This window comes from Scophthalmus maximus, chromosome 6 (assembly GCF_022379125.1).
Source record: "Scophthalmus maximus strain ysfricsl-2021 chromosome 6, ASM2237912v1, whole genome shotgun sequence".
Lineage (NCBI taxonomy): Eukaryota > Metazoa > Chordata > Actinopteri > Pleuronectiformes > Scophthalmidae > Scophthalmus > Scophthalmus maximus.
In genome coordinates, this window is record NC_061520.1 from 3,665,001 (window position 1) to 3,686,366 (window position 21,366).

Below are 21,366 nucleotides of genomic sequence, written 5' to 3' on the forward strand. Positions count from 1 at the left end.
CTCGCCTCGTGTGCAGGGCTGCCGAGCAAATGTTACCACAGAGATGGTAGAAATGGTCAAGAGAAAACAAAGAAGGTCCACTTGCTCACAAACAGAAATATCCCACAGTGTCGATGTAACACGTCATCGCGTTGAACGCTCAGAATCACAGAGGTCGTGACCTCAGTGTCGTGTGTGCATGTGTGTGTGTGTGTGTGTGTGTGTGGGTGTGTGTGTGTGCGTGTGGGTGTGTGTGTGTGTGTGTGTGTGTGTGCATGTGGGTGTGTGTGTGTGTGTGTCACCCCCCTCGTTCGCTCTCATCCCGTCTCTCTCTCTGTCCAACATCCTCCTCCTGTTGTCTTCGATCTATGCAACAGAATCCTCCAGTTCAGCTCCAGTGGCTCATTCGCCTTCTCCCGTTCTCTCCCTCCCGTTCTCTCCCTCCCGTTCTCTCCCTCCCGTTCTCTCCCTCCCGTTCTCTCCCTCCCGTTCTCTCCCTCCCGTTCTCTCCCTCCCGTTCTCTCCCTCAAGTTCTCTCCCTCCCGTTCTCTCCCTCACGTTCTCTCCCTCACGTTCTCTCCCTCACGTTCTCTCCCTCACGTTCTCTCCCTCCCGTTCTCTCCCTCCCGTTCTCTCCCTCCCGTTCTCTCCCTCCCGTTCTCTCCCTCCCGTTCTCTCCCTCCCGTTCTCTCCCTCACGTTCTCTCCCTCACGTTCTCTCCCTCACGTTCTCTCCCTCACGTTCTCTCCCTCCCGTTCTCTCCCTCCCGTTCTCTCCCTCCCGTTCTCTCCCTCCCGTTCTCTCCCTCCCGTTCTCTCCCTCACGTTCTCGCCCTCACGTTCTCGCCCTCACACTCACACTCTCGTCTGCCCGTCTGTCGTCTCTATCTGCTTTTTCCTGCTCTTTTTTTTTCCTGTCCTTTCTACAAACTAGCACCACGATACTTGTACATTGATATGTATGTGTGTGTGTGTGTGTGTGTGTGTGTGTGTGTACAGCAGGTGCACGCACGCACACGTTTTCTTTACTCTTTTGTAAGATATGATCATGTGGAATGCCTTGGTCTTTAGTGTCATGTCGTTTGAACTTAAGCTGAACAAAAGATGATAATCAAGCAACTGAGTACAAGTTGTTAACTAAAGTATATATACAGTATATATAATATATAAATATATACAAATCTATATACATAAAATAAAGCCATTGGAATTTGAAATAAATCGTGTGTCCATTTGTGATTTTCTTTTTTTACTTTTCTTTGTAATTGAAAATTTTATCTCAAGACATTTTTTTTCTTCCAATTATTGATTTGGGATCTAAATGTATCCTGATGACAAGTTGAGGAAGATTTATAATGGATTCTGCTCTCTGAGGTATAATCCCTCCGTCCGTCCATCATCTATATACCACTTATCCTTAAAGGTCACAGGGGGCTGGAGCCAATCCCAGCTGACACTGGGCGAGAGGCGGGGTCTGTCCTGAGGTACAGTACTGTATGTTCTCAGCACACGATTTGTAGTGTTTGGTTTGTCCAATTAAAAAATACAATTTGTAGTTTTTCCAGGGATTACATTCCAATGGAAATATAATAATGTTGATTTTTTAAAATAATTATCTCATCGTAGCAACATAAATATCTTTAGATTGGATGTGACCAAACAGGAAGTTGATCCAATCAATTATCTAAGAGGAGTTTGTTAAAGTACGAGCCCTCAAAAATAAGGCCAAAATTGCTCATTCAATTCAAAATGGCCGACGTCCTGTAAGGTCAGGTGGCTCCCTGTTAAGTGTGATAGGGGGCGCTGTGGAGCCATTTTGCCACGCCCAAAGCTGGGACCCAGAAAATCTGTACATTTTCAATTGGTCCGACACATGCGTATATACTTGTGATAATAATTATTATAATAATAACAATAATTCAAAATTGCAGAACAATACGGATCTCGCTCAGGTCTGTCGATTGATCAACTTAAATCCAACAGACTGGTCCTTTAAAGCAACAGTGTAACATTTGCTGAGTGACAGCGCCCTCTGCAGACACACGTGGTCATCACTTCTGTTGAAGTGCCATCACTGTCACAAAACAATTGATTATTTTCAACGTTTCCTCGCTGAATTCATGTGATGAGAAGATTTTTTTCATTTGTCTTTGTAAATGATCTACAGTTTGACTTCACCTTTCAATTCGCTGGGACTTATTCCAGCAGTTTAATGCACCTTCAAATTATACCTAAACAAGTTATTAGATAGATAGATGGATGGATGGATAGATGGAGAGATAGATAGATAGATAGATAGATAGATAGATAGATAGATAGATAGATAGATAGATGGAGAGATAGATAGAATGCTAGTAAGAAAGATAGATAGATAGATAGATAGAAAGATGGATGGATAGATAGAAGGCTAGAAAGAATGATAGATGATAGATAGATAGAAAGATGGATGGATAGATAGAAGGCTAGAAAGAAAGATAGATAGATAGAAAGATAGAAAATCTGGAAGTTTAGACACATGAAAAGCTTTCATCTACAGCTCCTGTTATGGTGAAACAAGACTTCCTCTTCCTCTCCCTCGTCCTCGTCCTCTTCCTCGGCAGCTCTCAGCTGTTGCTCGGTGCAACACCTTCCCCTTGTGGACACAAGCTGCACTGCACCTGCTGCGTCACACCAGGTCTACGGATCACCAGCTGTGCACGGAAAGATGGTGCAGTGACATCACACATTGAAATACAACGATGCAAATATTATTGATCCTGAAGTGGAGACCGAGCTCTTCAACCATGAGGACCAAGGTTCATTTGATCCAGTTAGTTTAAAAGAACTTCACATGACGTTTCTACGTCCTGACGTCAGCACCTACGTGTGCTGTGTTTCCCCGTACTTGACTTGACTCTGATGGGTGTGTGGGCGGTGCGTGCGCCGGACGTCGGCGTGTTGTCAGTTCGGGCGGGAGGCCTTTTCCCGTTTGAATGGATGGAGGAGATGAACGCACAGATGGCCCAGTACTCGAGACGAGTTCTTTTTCTTCTTCTATGTTAGCTATCTGCCTCAACTTCCTGTAATTGGTCCAAAAGTCGGCCCCAAAAACAGTTTTCACACGGCTCACGAACTGAACCAGGGTCGAGTTTGATCCGGGACCGAGACCGCCTCTTTGGTCGGACCAAGTATTGGTCCATTGGTCCGAGGAGCCTTTCACACCTGCAATTTTGGTTCGGACCGAACTGAGAAGTCCGAAGGTCCGGACCAAACAAGGAGGTAGGTGTGAAAGCTCCCGACACGAACCAACGTCACATACGTCTTCTGGAGCTCCTCTGGTCATTTTTTTAAGTTGCTGATATTGGTTCTGGGAGCTGCACGGTGGCGTAGTGGTGGTCAGCACCGTCGCCTCGCAGCAAGGAGGTTCTGGGTTCGAGTCCCGGTTCAAACCAACCAGGGCCTTTCTGTGTGGAGTTTGCATGTTCTCCCGTGTATGCGTGGGTTCTCTCCGGGTTCTCCGGCTTCCTCCCACAGTCCAAAGACATGCAGAATGGGGTCAGGTTCATTGAAGACATTCATGTTCGTCTCTGTATGTGGGCCTGTGATAGACTGGGACCTGTCCAGGGTGAACCCCTCCATTAGCCCAATGTCAGATTGGCTCCAGCCCCCCACGACCCTTAAATGGATAAAGCGGTAGACGATGATGGATATTTATTTTTGAGTTTGAGTGTCGGAATTAAAGAGAACGAATCAGAGTTGCATCTTTTTTTCCGTCTCTGTCTTTCTTCTCGTGTCCACCTCCGTTTCCTGTGGGTTTCTTTACCCCGCGATCCTTTTCTCCTCCTCGGTGGACTGGATCGTTTCCTCCCTGCGCCCACGAGCCTCTGACGGTGGCCTACATATCTCCGCGAGGGAAACTCGTCCAGGGAGGTGTTGTCAGGACAACTGCGTTTCTAGCGGTGACTGTGGCGGCACTGCGGCAACCAGAGACTCCCAGTTTATTTGGGTTCATTAGCATTGGGGGGGTTGGTGGTGGTGGTGGCGGTCGCCATGTCGAGAGAAGCTGGGGAAGAGCTCCAGGCAACGGGCATCTGAACTACAGGTAGTTTAGAAAAGTTTCCACCAGAGCTGCCAGACAGGTTGCTGACGTTCACTTCTGCAACACTGACTCATCCCTGAACATCCGTAGAACCATTCAGCCCCGTTTCTCTGAACCGCTCTTTGTCAGACGCCTGAATCTCCTCGGGAGCACACGGGGCAGATTAAACCCAGAAAATGGAAATATTTTAATCCCTCAATTGAATTTCATTTTTTAAAGCACCTGATTACACAAAGGGCATGTGTGAGCGCGTAGACCTCCTTCCGCCGCCGCGCGGGGATCGTACGAGCTCAGACAACCCGGAAAATGTTTGTTTCCTCTGCACAGACACAAACCCACATGTCAGAGAGGAGACGGCACCGACGTCTGCCTCATTAGCAACTCAAAAGGCCCCACGTTGAAATTGTTGTGAATCTTAAGCCTCTCGTTTGTGCGTGTGTGTGTGTGCGTGAGTGTGTGTGTGTGTGTGAGTGTGTGTGTGTGTGTGTGTGTGTGTGTGTGTGTGAGTATATGAGTATGAGTGTGTGTGTGTGTGTGTGTGTGTGTGTGTGTGTGCGTGTGTGTGTGTGTGTGTGTGCGTGTGTGTGTGCGTGCGTGTGTGTGTGTGAGCGTGTGTGTGTGTGTGTGTGTGTGCGTGTGTGTGTGTGTGTGAGTGTGTGTGTGAGCGTGTGTGTGTGTGTCAGGGAGCTTTATAAAAAGGTCTGGAGGTCGAGCCTGAAGTCAGTTTAGCGTCTGATCCTTGGAGGAGCTGCCGTCACCAACAAGGACAACGTGAGTACCTTTAAACGCTCGTCGACACTTTGATGATTTGTGATTTATGATTTTTTTTTATTGTACAAATTTCCATCGTAGGTTTTTAGAAATTGTTTTAATTTTGTAATCACACGACTGCAGCCTGTTTTCCTCTGTACTTTTTAAAGTCACTTCCATAAATATGGTGATTTTCTGAAACTTTGACGTTCTAGTTCTTCCATAGATTGAACTTTTTGTTGGTTTGATTAGTGTGAGATTTTTTTTTTTCCAAATGGAAAATTAAGGAGAAAAATTGAATCCAGTACTTACGGTGGACTGGGACACAGAAAGGTTTTTGGCGACGTTCATGTGACTGTTTTTTTTTTCTTTTCCGTTTTGAACCAGTGTCAGGAATTGTGTCAGTCAATCACTTTGCCAATACTATCCCCGTGGATCAATCAAGAATTCCTGATTCTGATTCTGATTCTGATTCTGATCGACACTCAGGTCTGTGTAACTGTGTTGCTGAGGTTTGGGAGGTGTCTCGTCGGCTCCTCTGTGATCTTTGATAGCACCTTTATCTGCGTAGATCCACGGACTGAACCCTCGTCTCTAGATTGTCTAAAAAATTGTACTGCAACAACAAATGTTTTATAAAAAGCATGATAACTGTGTTTTGTGTTTTCACATTGATTCTGAATTTGTCAGTCAAGTATATAGGACTTATATATTTTTTTTCTGCCAAAATATCTGATCTTGCAACAATATCCATATAGATATATATATATACATATATTCAATATGTTTTGTAGATTTTTGTATGTATTGTTGAAAATTTCAACAAAATTTGCCCTTCATGAGAATTCATGAAAGATGTAACTCAAAGTTCAAATATAGCAGAAGTGAGGAAACCAGTCGGAAGTTGAACTCATCACAACTGGTAGATTTATCTATTACCAAAACTGAGCTATAGAAATTAGACATTCCTTAATTCCAATGGGTCATAAGCTAAAATGGTTGTGTCTAACTACGGTAATATATTAATGCTCCTCGTTCTTTTTCCTTTGAAATGACAAGTCGTGGTTTCCCGCTGTTTGTCTGCAGACGATGCAGACGATGTCCCACAGGTCTGTGCGGTGGCTCGCCGCCATGCTGCTCGTCGCCCTCGCAGCAGGACAGTGCCAACAGAACGAGAGGTGGAGTGATCCATCGAGCTTTTCACTCTTTGTCGGGGGAAAGTGACAGTACAGAACCCTGCCGGTGCACAGCGCGCGTGGTCGGATCCTAGAAGTGATGAACAGGCCGATAGACATTGATTAGAACGAGGAATGAGCAAACAACTGTGCGGTGATTTTACATGGTGCCTTGTGCCGGAGGAGATTCTGGTGCTGTTGATGCAGAATGAGTTCAGTGTTCACAGATTTAAAGGTCCGTGCACTGATGCAAGGGAGTAATTCAAAGAGGAGATAGAATATTTATTCCAAAGATTATTTGAAATGATTGCGCCAGATTTACAGTACGAAGAATAAAAAGTGAAATATTAAGTGTGAGAGGTAAACGCAAGAAGACCAGTGCCTAAATTGAAGAAGAAGAAAAACTAAATCAAAATAGAAGAAGTGGTTTAGTGGCAATGACCGAGCAAAGTGCATCAGCTTGAGGAAGAACTAAAAATGATACTGATCCAGAATCACAAGAAAACAAGAATTTATATATATATATATACATATATATATACATATATATATATATATATATATATATATATATATATATATATATGTATATATATGTATTTAAATTCCTCTCCTGAAAAATTACACGTTCGCACGGTGCGTTCGCATCAAAATGTCCAGATCATCGCAGCTCGCGCTCGAGCTGGAGGGAGATTTGGGGATCTGAGGGTCGACACTGAGAACTGTGGCATAACTGGCAAATATGAGAGTGATGAAATGTGATTCCTAGAATGATCACACTCGGAGTGTGTCTGGTGATGTTTTTCGAAATTGCACAACTTCAAAATGACCAACTGGAAATTTCCGATGGACAGTTTTCCAATTGTGTCTGGTCCTTTTGTCCCCACCCCCTTTTCATTGTCATCTCATTGTACCGAGAGTGCCCCGGTCCTGACCTTTCCTCCGTCTCCTCGCAGCCGCCGAGCTGTGAGCGAGCACCAGCTGATGCACGACCGCGGCCGCAACATCCAGAGCCTCAAGAGACTCATCTGGCTGTCCAGCGCCATGGAGGGTCTCCACACGGCCCAGGCCCGCTCCGCCGCGTTCAACCCCACAAAGGTGCTGGAGCAGGACCTGGATCCGGCGCCGGCCCCTGCGGCTCGGGGCCCCCAACCCGCCCGGGTGCCGAGCCTCCTGAGAGACTTCTTTAATCCGTACATCACTCAGCTGCCAGACAGGGAGTCCTAACGCCACACTGATGCGCAGACATGAAGCTACACTGTCCACAGACATGAAGAGAAATATCATTTCAACACGGAAACGGCTAAAGTGCAACAACAAAAAGTAGTCTGCAGCACCAAGACACCCATCCAGCTGCAGACGAATCCAGAAGGCTGCGAGTCACAATCATTTTTCATCATCGATTAATCTGTAGGTTATTAATCGATCAGTGGTTTGGTTCATAAAATGTCATAAAAGTTGCCAAAAAAAATGTCGCTCGTGTTTCCCAAACACTCCAACATGATGTTTTGCTTTTGTCCACAAACCAAAGATATTTGTTTTACTGTCGCAGACGAGCAAAGAAACCAGAAAGTTTTCAAAGTGAAGAGGCTGAAATCAGAGAATTTTGACTTTGTTCTTCCTATAAAAAATACTTGACCTGATTAATCGATTATCAAAATAATTGGCGATGGATTTTGTAGTAGATTACTAATTAAGTTATGATTAACTGCTGCAGCTCTACTCAAGAATTTACAATTTTTGTTGAGATTTTCTGAGTCTGTCGACGGCCAGAGGCAGAGAATTTATTTATTGTTTGTCTTATTTTTCAGTCCCGTCACATCTTCATCAAGGACTTGGTGCTATGACAAAAAAAAAATCCTTAAAAGTTTCACAATTTTGATGAACTTGTTTTTCCTACAAAACAGAGCGAGACACAAGATTAGTACTATTGGTCCTTTACACAAAAAATAACAACTTATCTTCAGCTGAAGACTAATTCTAACGTACTTTTCCTGTTTGCAGTGCAAACGCCACCAGCAAACTTGAAGTTCAGAGTTCGGCCTTGTTCAACTTTGACCTGCAAATTTGCACAAGCAGTCAATAGATGCACTGATGCTCAGTTTGTAAACGGAAAAGTCCATATTCTAGCACCTTGTCACTTCACACTATCAGACTATTACAGAAAACCACTGTTTGGTGTTTGATAATATATTACATATATATATATATTACGGCATCATCTTCACCATCATCTGTCTTCAGAACCTCAAAAAAGAAAATGTCTAAACAGGACCGTGCTTCAGTGTCAACTCCTGAATTATTAATACATAAAGTATTTCAGTCTGATCATACAGACTGAATGTCCACTCAATATATGGAAAAACATTCATGAAATTCACAAGTCTGATTGATTCTCTGTGTAAATATATAAAGAGATGTGTGGTTGTACAACAACAATTTGAATGACAGTAAATTTATCTTGTGAACATTTATATTAAACACTGGATGCACCGATGTGGTTGTGTTGTATATTATGTTATATATATATATATATATATATAGATTATGTTATATTTGCTTGTTATTTTTTTAATAACCTTTCCAAAAAAAGGAATGGACTAAACATATGTTAATGTGCTCCAACATAACATAAGTATCATAAGCATGCCTGGCTAGCTACGTACCCTGCAGTACTTCCAAGCTCATTAGCTAACTTACATTATTTTGTGGTGTATCATCATGGGTCATGATTTAATTCGTAAATTTTTTTAGAATTTTCTAATTTCAAAGAAATTTGCTGAAGTGCATGAGATTATTTGTTATAGGTCGTCATTGTTTTCATGTATACTGTTTATTACATATTTAGTTTACATGTTTTAATTACTTTTCTATGAGCCAAATAATTAACACTCAAAAACCCCTGGAGCAACGTTCCATTATAGGAGCATAAAGCTGCAACCAACGATTTATTCCATTACCAATAAATATGTCAGTTGTTGTCTTTATATCATCATGATAATTATTACATAATAACATGATCTTAACTATTTTCCTTTGCTTTAAAAATGACAAAAGTATTAATCAAATGATCAATCAATTATATTCATATTATGTTTGAACGCATTTTTTAGAATCACAAATACTTAACTTTATTGATCCATGGGGGGAAATTGGGTTTCCAACCAAGAATATAAATACATACAGACCTTAAAATGTAGAAATAGAAATATTTAAAAATTAAATAAAACTCCCTTCTACTGTAAATTCTTAATTGCAGAGTTTTTCCCCCGACGTGACCTGACAGGAGTCTGTGCCTGGGAGACTCAACTAGGGGCGCAATTTCCATTCGTCATCACAAAGCCTCGCGAGACTTCCGTGACGGCTAACGGTAACTAGCCGACGCCGTGTCGACCACAGTGACACCGGTCGGGGTTGATCCGCCTGCGGCTGCAAATGTGCCTTCGGTTTTATTTAATTCATAACGGGAGAAAACCAAAGACTGACCAACCGCGGAGAGGCGCCGTCTGCCGGCTTCGAAGCGCCGCCGCCCCCCTGCCCCTCGGACTGTCCGCGGCTCTCGTCCTTTAATCGGCGCAGGTCGGTCGGTCGTTGCTACATCCGTCCGTTCCTTTGGGGTTAGCTTAGCCGGGCTAGCTCAGGGCTAGCGCGCAGGGGAGGTGTCAGGAGTGTGTGTAGATTGAATTCAACGCTATCGGTGATATTTTCTGTGATATATGTTTGTAGACGTGAGGCGGGAAAACGACAGGAAGCGTTAGGACCAGACAAGCTAACGCCTAGCTTCAACACCAGCGATAGTAACGTGGAAGTTGGCTAACAGCAAGTAAGCTAGGCTGCATTAGCAAACCGCCGAGGCAGCTCTGCAGTAGCTCGCGTGTCGCCGACAGTCACAAGAAAAACACACACACACACACACACACGGTTCACCTGGTGTCTGTGATGTGACCGGGTCGAGACGTTGTCCGGTGAGTAAACCTCGCGAGAGTCAGGTGGAATATGTGTGTGCAGGTGGAACATGTGTGTGACATGTCAGACGCGTCCGGTGGGTTCGAGCAGAAACACGCTCCTCCTCCTGTAAACAACAACAACAACAACACACGACACACGACACAGTTGAAGTGCAGGTTGTTGCTCATGGATGAGGACTGATGTGTGTCAGGCCTCATGTTGTCATGTTGTCAGGCCTCATGTTGTCATGTTGTCAGGCCTCATGTTGTCATGTTGTCAGGCCTCATGTTGTCATGTTGTCAGACCTCATGTTGTCATGTTGTCAGACCTCATGTTGTCATGTTGTCAGACCTCATGTTGTCAGGCCTCATGTTGTCATGTTGTCAGGCCTCATGTTGTCATGTTGTCAGGCCTCATGTTGTCATGTTGTCAGACCTCATGTTGTCATGTTGTCAGACCTCATGTTGTCAGACCTCATGTTGTCATGTTGTCAGACCTCATGTTGTCATGTTGTCAGACCTCATGTTGTCATGTTGTCAGACCTCATGTTGTCATGTTGTCAGACCTCATGTTGTCATGTTGTCCGGCCTCATGTTGTCATGTTGTCAGACCTCATGTTGTCATGTTGTCCGGCCTCATGTTGTCATGTTGTCAGACCTCATGTTGTCATGTTGTCAGACCTCATGTTGTCACGTTGTCATGTTGTCAGGCCTCATGTTGTCAGGCCTCATGTTGTCATCTTGTCATGTTGTTGTGTTGTCATGTTGTCAGGCCTCATGTTGTTGGTCATGGATGAGGACTGATGTGTGTCAGACCTCATGTTGTCATGTTGTCATGTTGTCAGGCCTCATGTTGTTGGTCATGGATGAGGACTGATGTGTGTCAGACCTCATGTTGTCATGTTATCAGGCCTCATGTTGTCATGTTGTCATGTTGTCAGGCCTCATGTTGTCATGTTGTCATGTTGTCAGGCCTCATGTTGTTGGTCATGGATGAGGACTGATGTGTGTCAGGCCTCATGTTGTCATGTTGTCAGGCCTCATGTTGTCATCTTGTCATGTTGTGTTGTCATGTTGTCATGTTGTCAGGCCTCATGTTGTCATGTTGTCATGTCAGGCCTCATGTTGTCGTGTTGTCAGGCCTCATGTTGTCATCTTGTCATGTTGTCATGTCAGGCCTCATGTTGTCATGTTGTCGTGTTGTCATCTTGTCATGTTGTCATGTTGTCAGGCCTCATGTTGTTGGTCATGGATGAGGACTGATGTGTGTCAGGCTTCATGTTGTCATGTTGTCAGACCTCATGTTGTCATGTTGTCAGACCTCATGTTGTCATGTTGTCATGTTGTCAGGCCTCATGTTGTCATGTTGTCAGGCCTCATGTTGTCATGTTGTCAGACCTCATGTTGTCATGTTGTCAGACCTCATGTTGTCATGTTGTCAGACCTCATGTTGTCATGTTGTCAGGCCTCATGCTGTCATGTTGTCAGGCCTCATGTTGTCATGTTGTCAGGCCTCATGTTGTCATCTTGTCAGACCTCATGTTGTCATGTTGTCAGACCTCATGTTGTCATGTTGTCAGGCCTCATGTTGTCATGTTGTCAGGCCTCATGTTGTCATGTTGTCAGGCCTCATGTTGTTGGTCATGGATGAGGACTGATGTGTGTCAGGCCTCATGTTGTCAGGTTGTCAGGCCTCATGTTGCCATGTTGTCATGTCTCATGTTGTTGTGTTGTCATGTCTCATGTTGTCGTGTTGTCATGTTGTCGTGCTCCTGGGCATCTGCAGGTATCGTGAAGTCTTTAAAAAGACTATTCAATTTAAAAGTAAAAGTAAATCAAACTTAGCAAAAGATGATGCCACTGCTAGATGATGCTAGATTTGTTGGTTGATCCAGAAACAAAAAGTTTTCCTATTTTTTTTTGTTTGTTTGTAAAACATTGTCCAGGTATCTTTAGTATCTAAGACGTTTGACCTGTTATGGGAAACTGTCAATTTCAGCAACACAAAAAAAAGTTGATGAAATTCATTTCATTCATCATTTTTCATAATCTGACAGGGAATCATCTATATTAGGGATATGGGGCTGATTCACTTAGTACACTTGGAGGTGATCTGTGATTTGAAAAATGGAGAATTGCTTACAGCTGCCAAACTGACGATAGTCGAAGTTGTATTCATAATTTGTGATATTGTTTTCCTTAGGTATCCTCCAGCCCCGCTGTGGATCTTTAGCCCCTTCCATCAGGACAGTGGCAGAGGCAGAGCCGGAGCCATCAGGGACAAGAGCAGCAGGCAGCAGGGCTCCATGAGCACCACGGGGCAGCAGCAAGGGGGGGGCCTGCGTTCCCGCCGAGCCCTTGGCCGGGACAAGGACCCTGGGCCGGGCGTCGGCATGGAGGCGGCCTGCTGGCTTGCCCCCGGAGTGCTGCGCAGGCTGATCGAGCTGCCCTCACCCCCCCTGTCCCGACACCAGCTCAAGAGGCTGGAGGAGCACAGGTAATGTTGTGTCAGCCGGAAGTTTATCAGCGACACGTTTGAAATTCATGGCTCTTCTGTATGTAAAAGGTGTTTGTTTTTTTTACTGTTCAGTGCTAATGGAAGCAAATAAACAGTCATATTAATCAGCCAGCTGCATCATCATCAACATCATCAACATCACTGCTAGTAATGGTCTGCCCTGGGTCACCGGGTCTTCATCATGCAGGTACAGCAGTGCGGGACGTTCCCTGCTCGAGCCTCTCATGCAGTGTTACTGGGAATGGTTGGTGGGTCGAGTCCCCTCCTGGATCGCCCCCAACTTGATCACCATCGTCGGCCTGGCCACCAATGTCTTCACCACCCTGGTGCTCATCTACTACTGCCCGACGGCCACCGAGCAGGTGAGTGATGAGCCGGTGCTGCACAGCCTTCACTTTAAAACACAGAGAACATGCTGGAATTCATGTTAACAAAGGTACTGACTTTTGTTAATTAATTATCCTCAGTTGCCCAAATAAAACCCAACCTCCTGCAGATGTTACACAATAAATAGTTACTCAAGCTGCCGGAAGAGTTTTTAAAGTCCCCCTCCACTAAAAAAGTGTTTTTCTTCTGTTTCTGTCTTCTAACATGTCTGATATTGACTGTAGGGTCTTGTATCTGCGCACATGTTGTCACTATAGATGTGTTTTCACATTCCTCTCCTGGAAGAGGAGATTTCTGTGTCACTTCTCCGAAATTTAAAATTCTAACGAATCCTGTTCAAACTAGATTTGGTACGTCACAAATACAGAAAACCAATCGCTATTGAATATGCAAATCTGAGAAACTGGAAACTTCCAGTGCAGCAGAGGCAGCGCATCCACGAGACGCGACAGCAGACAGTTAGTTTGTTCCACCGGTCAACCCTGTGCGAACAATTGTGGTGGGCGGGGCCTGTGTTATTGCATATCATGTATATTCATAGTGTCAGAATTCCACAATGAGGGAGAGAGAGTGGATGGTTTCCCGCCCCATTTCAGAGTTAAAAAAAAAAATAACAACTTTAAAACATGACTGGAGGGGTCCTTAAATCAATTCAAGAATTAAAATTGTGTTAGTGTTGAAGAGAAGATGAAGTGGTGAGTACCACAAGTGTCTGTTGTTACTGAATTAGTGCAGCTGAACTGGGTATATTATGCTGAATTTATCAAGAAAAAGGTAAAACATGTGTTTATGAGTGTTGAGTTTCCATTAATAGCAAATTAAAATGGAGGCTTTTTATTTAATGTGTGTGTGTGTGTGTGTGTGTGTGTGTGTGTGTGTGTGTGTGTGTGTGTGTGTGTGTGTGTGTGTGTGTGTGTGTGTGTGTGTGTGTGTGTGTGTGTGTGTGTGTGTGTGTGTGTGTGTGTGTGTGTGTGTGTGTGTGTGTGTGTGTCAGGCTCCTCTCTGGGCGTACGTGTTGTGTGCGGTGGGTCTGTTCATCTACCAGTCACTGGACGCCATCGACGGGAAGCAGGCGAGACGCACCAATAGCAGCTCTCCGCTGGGCGAGCTGTTTGACCACGGCTGCGACTCCCTCTCCACCGGTCAGTTTGATCCTGGTTCTACTCCACTGCGTCGCTCTTTGGATCTGAAGCCCGGTGTTAAAACAACCTGCCCTGTTGCTCCCACAGTGTTTATAGTGCTGGGAACCAGTATAGCAGTGCAAATGGGCACCAACCCGGACTGGATGTTCTTCTGCTGCTTCGCCGGGATGTTCATGTTCTACTGTGCCCACTGGCAAACATACGTGTCAGGAACACTGCGGTTCGGCATGTGAGTTGACGAAAGCTGCTTGATTTTTTTTTTAAATTTTATGACTGTTTGTCGATGTATGTTTGTGTATTGAAAAGCAAGATGATGATTTACAACCATTTATCTATTTAATACACTCATCTCACACTTCGTCTTCAGTGTGTCTGACTGGTATTTTTTAAAGAGTTCCACCAATTCTTTACCTTTATCAGCCGTGACTCCAAAACAGTTCAGTTTTTCACACCTCACTGAGCCGAGTACAAGCGTGACTCAAACAAACAAACTAATTTTCAGTATCGATTAATCTGTTGATTATTTACTTGATTAATTGATCAGTTGTTTCGTCCATAAAATGTCATAAAATGTCGATCCTGTTTCCCAAACACCCAAGACAATGTTTTGTTTTGTCCGCACACCAAAGATATTCAGTTTACTGTCACAGAGGCGCAAAGAAACCAGAAGATATTCACATTTAAGAAGCTGAAATTTCTTTCGTAAAAACAACTTTAATTGATTATCAAAATAGTTGGCGATTCATTTACTCGTCGATTACTAATCGTTTAACTGTTGCAGCACTAATGAAGACACACATCAACTGCATCAGAGTTTATGTTGCCTTGGGGACAAACTCCTGTAGAATAACTTAACTAAATCAAATAAAATGGAATCATTTCAATTAGGAAATGATCATAGAATAAACAAACCAGACGCTCACACGCTTCAGACACAGTTGAGTCAGGACGTCTGGGTTCATGTTGAATGAAGAGCTGCAACAGTTACTCGATTAGTAATCAACTACTAAATTAATCACTAAATATTTTTGATGATCGATTAATCAGTTCAAGTAGTTTTTATGATTTTTTAAAAATAATTTCAGCTTCTTACATGTGAATATTTTCTGGTTTCTTTGCTCCTCTGTGACAGTAAACTAAATATGTTTGGTGTGTGAACAAAACGAAACATCATCTTGATTGTCATTTTATGGACAACAAATCGCTTAATCGAGAAAATAATCAACAGATTAATCGATAATGAAAAATAATAATCGTTAGTTGCAGCCCTAGTTAAATTGTTCTTACAGTCAGCAGCACAGTGACAGTGACTCTGTCCGGTCGAGGCTCAGCAGCATCACGAGTGTTCTCATCTCGACTCCTCTCAGTATTTCGCTCATGGGTGTTTTTGTTCTTGCTATAGTTACTGTATTTTTAAGATAAACGATATTTCCCGTTAGACTGGTTCTGTAAAACTAACAATTCGTCCTCCTTCTTCTAAACTGTACTCAGAGAAGATCCACGCACTAAGTGTGGTGTAATGTTGGTTGAATATTCCTTCCACTCCTTCATTTGAACGTCTGCTTTTATTTGAGAAATTTGTTTTCTTTAGGATGCATAAATATTATAGTGAAACTGAACATGGAGGGAAATGGCTCCTCACACACACACACTTGCAAGATGCAGTCTGAAACACAACGGTGGACATGAATAAAAAGAAAGATGTGTTTATATAATCCAGAAAGGGAAATTTCAGTGTCGCAGCAGTTGCGTCACATAAATCACAAACAATATGTTCAGTAGGTTTGAGTAAGTAAAGACTAAATGAAGTTTACATATCGACGATGTTAGTGTGGATCTTATCAACTGGTTATATTTATGATACAAGTCATGTGATAAGGGTTATAGTTTATGACGTGGAGTAAATGTGGATGTGTCTGTGTCTGCTGCGCGTCACTGATCCTCACTGTACGTGTTCTGCTCTCTCCTCACACGCAGCATTGATGTGACTGAGGTGCAAATCTTCATAATAATCATGTACTTGCTGGCCGCCGTGGGAGGATCTGCTTTGTGGCAGTCAATGGTAATTGTGATCGCTTCTAATTCCTACAGATTTCAGATTAAAGAGAATGATGTAATGATAATTATGTAATAACCAATGTGTTGGTAATTCTACTGTAATGACAATACTGCTGCAACATTTTTGTTTTGACTTTTGCTGTAATTGTTGCAACGAATGTCTCTCTGAACGTCTCTAACATTACTCATGATTTGATTGTGGATTATACTCAAAGATTTAAAAAAATACTGTATAATGTCTTAACCTGCATTGTTTAATCATTCCTTAATTTTTAAAAACATTTTAATATCTCTGTTCCCAGATTCCGGTCCTAAACATCCAGATGAAAATGATTCCTGCCATCTTCACTTTTTTAGGAGCCATCTTCTCCTGCACCAACTACTTCAGAGTTATTTTCACAGGGGGTGTGGGCAAGAACGGATCCACGATAGCAGTGAGTCTGGAAAAACCTCTGAATTCCCATTCGAGTGACGTGATCTCGCCAGAGCCGTGGATTGATTTGGTGTCTGATAAGTTTCTGGAAGGAACGGCTGTTTTAAGACGACACTCAGATTGTTGCAGCGTGTTTACGGCTGTTGAATGAATTGAGCAAAAGTGATCAGTTGAATGTTCGTTTAAAGTTTCAGTGTAAGACCTGAGCGGCTTTCAGACGTGCACTGAAGTCTGGAATATTTGGAGCTGTATGTGAGAACGCAAATGTTGCTCCGGACATTTTCTGGAACTTTTTCCTGCCAGGCCCCAAGTAAAATTTCGGGAAAATGTCCAAGTGAACCCAAGAGAGAATACTGCAGACTGCAAACTCTCCAAACTCTTTTCTGGTCATTTTTTCCAAGGTTCATGTCTGAACCACTTTGGCGGCAGCTGATTGGCTGGCGGCTTTGGATCGAACAAGCGGCGTGGTGTTGTCATCTGTGATAAATTTGCACTGAATTTGTTCCGAGTGAAGTTTTGCCTGCAAACTTTAGACATGTGATGAACGATAAACAGCAGCTTTTCATTCACGCTTATGTTTATTATTCACATCCTGAGTTTGGGGGCATCTCTGCTTTTACAACGAGTTGACCTACTGATGGTGTGAGACTCTGTTCATTAATTACTATCTTTGTTTAACCTCAGTTTGTGTCATTACTGTTGTAGTTGTGTAGTTCATTTGAGCCAAGAGATATTTATCAAATATGGCATTTAGTCTTTTAAAAAGAGGATTTGGTTAATGTGAGGAAAAGTGCAGTGTCCAAATTTACCTTGAAATAAACAGTTCACTGATTTTCAGAAAGTTCAAATGTGATCTACAGTATCATGAAAAGGCTCCTTTGTTTTTTTCTACTGACACGTCTCTGTCATCTTTGTCCTCAGGGAACCAGCGTCCTCTCTCCCGTCTTACATATTGGCTCAGTTATAATTTTGGCCATGATGATTTACAAGAAGTCGGCTGTCCAGCTCTTCGAGAAACATCCGTGTCTTTACATCCTGGCGTTTGGCTTCGTCTCGGCTAAAATCACCAATAAATTAGTTGTAAGTCAAACAAACTTTTTTATAATTATTATTATTAGGGAGTTCAAACATAATGATGCATCTGTAAAAACAACACAACTTTGTAACACCATCTACACAAAATGACCATTTTTAACTAAAACCTTTGGATGATCCTATGAACTGTCATCAAAAGTATGAGACTGTAGATATTTCGCCTCCAGAAAGTGAAACATCTGCAGTGAATTTTTTACGATCAGTTCGCAGCTGGAACTGATAGTAACCTTTGACCTCACTGAGCTGCGACCAGGCTCAGACAGGACAACACTCCACAGAGCATATCAAATTACATCAAATTAGAAATAACACAGAACACTGTACATACACTAAATTTTAAAAATGGAAGATAATTTAAAAAGCTAACTCTTTCCTAATGGGATAATTGTTTTCCATTAAAGAGTTAAAATACCCTAAACTTCTTTTTTGTGTGTGTGTGTGTGTGTGTGTGTGTGTGTGTGTGTGTGTGTGTGTGTGTGTGTGTGTGTGTGTGTGTGTGTGTGTGTGTGTGTGTGTGTGTGTGTGTGTGTGTGTGTGTGTGTGTGTGTGTGTGTGTGTGTGTGTGTGTGTACCCTTGTCTGTCCACAGGTAGCACATATGACAAAAAGTGAGATGCATCTTCACGACTTAGCCTTCCTGGGGCCGGGGCTGTTGTTCCTGGATCAGTATTTCAATAGTTTTATTGACGAGTACCTGGTGCTCTGGATTGCGTTGGTGAGTACATGGACTGTACGTGTGGTGCAATGTGCTCAGTAATGGTTACGTCTTCTTAAAGGGACAGTGTGTAATATATTTAAAAGAACTTATTCACAGAAATTGAATATATTGTCCATGACTATGTGTTCATATATGTATAATCAACTCTGAATGAGTTAAATATAGTTACATGATGTGGACCGACCTCCTTGTGAGTCGCCATGTTTGCTGCGTCGTGTTGAATACGGTTGTTGCACACAACAGTTCCAGAATACGTCGCGTTAAATTTCAAGGCGCTGCCGGAAACAGGAAATGAAAGCAGCGGGGCACCATCATAAATTGTCTTCTGTCGATCGCGGTTTGCAACTTTACCACCAGATGCCGCCAGAAAATTACACACTCAGTAAAAAGCGTGGTTTTCAGATTCATGAAATGAGTCGTGTGTTTTCACGCTGAGCTCAGCCTCTGATGTCTCTCTCTCTCTCTCTCTCTCTCTCTCTCTCTCTCTCTCTCTCCCCCCCCCCCCCCGCAGATAATTTCCTTCTTCGACTTGGTGCGTTACTGTGTCAGTGTTTGCAACCAGATTGCCTGCCATCTTCACATCTTCGTTTTCAAAATCAAGCCTTGTTCGCTGCTCAGCACGGCTCCTCACTGAGGACGCGTCGGCCATTACTGACTCTGCCCCCCCCCCCCCCTTCCTTCCCCTCCCCCGTTAGTCGCACTCATCTTCCCTTCCCTCCGTTGTCTCCACGTCGAGGTGCAGGGGACGATGTTGTGTAACAGTAAGTGCTTCTGCCAACTGAATGTGTGGACAAAATAACATATTATATTACGATACTGGAGTATTACTGTCATTTTTTTTCTGTTGAACTTTCTGCCCCGGTAACAGTTGTCCTCAGTCTGACCAACCGGTGGTCACGCAGCAGATATTTCAGGAGCATACAGGTGCTACTAATCTTGTCGGAGGAGAGAGAGAGGAACGTTCGTGTGTCGTAACTGTTCATGTGCAAGAGAAAAAAAATGTATAGGAAGTGAAACAAACTCTTATTGCTTTTGATTATAATTTTTGTAATATTTGCATAACTTTACCTTTTTTGCTATTGTAAATACCAAACTGTTACAGTGTCTGTGCTTCTCTTTTAATTTAAAGATTCCTGCTGTCGAACACTTCTAAAACTTTCTTCCACCTGTATGATTTTTTTAAAAGCGACTTTGTCTCCTGCGCGTCACGAGAAGTCGCGCCGCTGTTCCACGTCAGCATCATAACGCGGTTTGGGAGGAAACTTAATTCTGACTTTATTATGTATTTTGTTGACATTTTGGAACGTGACACTTGGATTTGGGGGATTTTTGTCTTTATTTATTATCATATGTAATATTTCCTTAAGTGTTTATTCTGAAGTCAATAACTTTAGAGCACCTCTATGTGTTACTCACTTTGATGTAAATAGGTGAACGCGTCACTGTGCACACGTGTGAATATCTTGAGTTTAAATCCACTTACTTGCTTCAGAGGTTTTGCAAGTGAAAACTAGTACGTGGACAAATTAACACAAAGATTAGTTATGTTTAGACGATGTCACAGTTGATACGAGCAATACATTCTGAAGTGGCTGCTTTGAGTCAGTATTAACTTCAACTTTGTTTAACTTTGCTGCTGCTGTTGTGTTACAGATCGGTCCGCTGTCACTCTGCCCTTTGTCACTCCATCTCAAACTGATTTATTTTCATTCTCATTGTTCTCAACGAATCCCGTGAAAAGACCAAAACGAATGTAATCGGGTCGTCGTCTCTCGTCACTTTCCGACTTCCTGCCACCGTCTGTGGCGCTCGGCTCCAAACCAGAGTCTCCTGCCGAGGACGCAATAGTTTGAAAACATGTAGTTTCAGTTTTATAAAGGCTCAGTGAGTTCTTCAAACAGCAGTTAACTGTAGTTTTTTAGGAAATGTCACTCAAACAGGAGAAAACTTAAGGGGCAGAGTCAAACACAGAAGAACGCATATCCCCCTAATGCCCCATATTCCCATGTTAAAGAATGTGGAAAAATTAAATTCAGATCTGCTCCAAAACTTAGTGGGTTCTTGTTCCGTAGTTTTTTAATAATCCTTCTCACTTACAAACACAAACAAACAAATACATAATCTCCTTGTCGTTGGAGGTGATAGTGCATTTCTTGAGGACTATTTTTAGCGGCGGATGAATCCACGTGGGTTTTTGTGTCTACAGAGTATTTTTTTTAGCAGCAGGATGATGTATGTGAGATTATTAAAATAATTTGTGGACAATGTAGCTCAGAGGAAATTGTGTATATGTTTGTAGTCTTTTCATGTGATTTGCTGACAACAAAAGAAAAATACAGAATAACCTTTAAAGTGAACGACCACTGACGGAACATGATGTTCAGCGCTCCTTCCTGTGTTGTCGGTAGATTCTTCTACTTCACTGAACCACTGTTGTTGTTGTTGTTGTTGTTGTTGTTTCTGTTTCATTATAACACAATGTGGTCGACATTAAGTTTCCCCCCCACAAACCAAACATGCTGAGGCGGAACAGGTGGGCGTGGCCCCAATGAGCAGGAGATGAGGTCACACGATGACATCACAGTTTTTAAAGGTGGTGACGGAGGAGAATCGGATCAAACTTTGTCCCCGACAGTTAATAAAAACCTGTTTCTTTGACGTGTGGCTGCGGCTCGTTCTGCCTCCACATCTATTTCACCTCCATCGCGTGTTTCTCAGAGTGGGAGTTTACAGTCTCCGCACCTCAAGTAACTTGTAACTTTTTACAAATATAGGTTGCACTATTCTGAAATTTAGAAATGCTTGAGGAAAGAATACGAACACCAGTATTGAATTGATGAGAAAATAGTCAGGATATTATTTTTAAGAATAAGACGAGTGATATTATATAAACCAAGAAATAGTGTTGGGAATGACGTCTTTTGTGTGAGAAAAACAAACCCTGATTGTTTCTGGAAATGGGATAATGCTGCTGGAAAATAATGTTATATTAAAACAATAAACCCCAAATAGTATAATTAAGTATTATTAAAAGTTATGAGAATATAATTGTAATTTATGAGAAAACAAATAAAAAATGTTTTTGCTG

At 42.8% G+C, this 21,366-nt stretch overlaps 2 protein-coding genes and 1 long non-coding RNA gene across 4 annotated transcripts; 2 read left to right on the forward strand and 1 right to left on the reverse strand.

Annotated features, from left to right (window-relative positions):
• The first annotated feature begins 4,621 nt into the window (after window positions 1–4,621).
• Window positions 4,622–7,531, forward strand: pth4 (parathyroid hormone 4). Its single transcript, XM_035630625.2, has 3 exons — window positions 4,622–4,827; window positions 5,893–5,984; window positions 6,938–7,531. The coding sequence occupies exons 2-3, from the start codon at window positions 5,896–5,898 to the stop codon at window positions 7,206–7,208; spliced, it is 360 nt and encodes a 119-aa protein (XP_035486518.1). The 5' UTR covers window positions 4,622–4,827; window positions 5,893–5,895; the 3' UTR covers window positions 7,209–7,531.
• Window positions 5,692–7,054, reverse strand: LOC118309041. The gene is made up of 2 exons (XR_004793388.2): window positions 6,917–7,054; window positions 5,692–6,072 (listed from the first exon to the last, which is right to left on the reverse strand). It is a non-coding gene; the product is annotated as an uncharacterized LOC118309041 (long non-coding RNA).
• Window positions 7,532–9,337: 1,806 nt separating the features above from the next.
• Window positions 9,338–20,936, forward strand: cept1b (choline/ethanolamine phosphotransferase 1b). Of its 2 annotated transcripts, XM_035630622.2 has the most exons (11): window positions 9,338–9,560; window positions 9,708–9,946; window positions 12,132–12,425; window positions 12,634–12,808; window positions 13,828–13,975; window positions 14,063–14,204; window positions 15,953–16,037; window positions 16,336–16,467; window positions 17,388–17,546; window positions 18,150–18,275; window positions 18,790–20,936. In XM_035630622.2, exons 3-11 carry the CDS (start codon window positions 12,235–12,237, stop codon window positions 18,910–18,912), a joined length of 1,281 nt encoding a protein of 426 aa, XP_035486515.1. In that variant the 5' UTR covers window positions 9,338–9,560; window positions 9,708–9,946; window positions 12,132–12,234; the 3' UTR covers window positions 18,913–20,936. The 2 variants fall into 2 exon arrangements, with proteins under 2 accessions (XP_035486515.1, XP_035486514.1); XM_035630621.2 differs by lacking the exon at window positions 9,708–9,946.
• The last annotated feature ends 430 nt before the right edge of the window (window positions 20,937–21,366 follow it).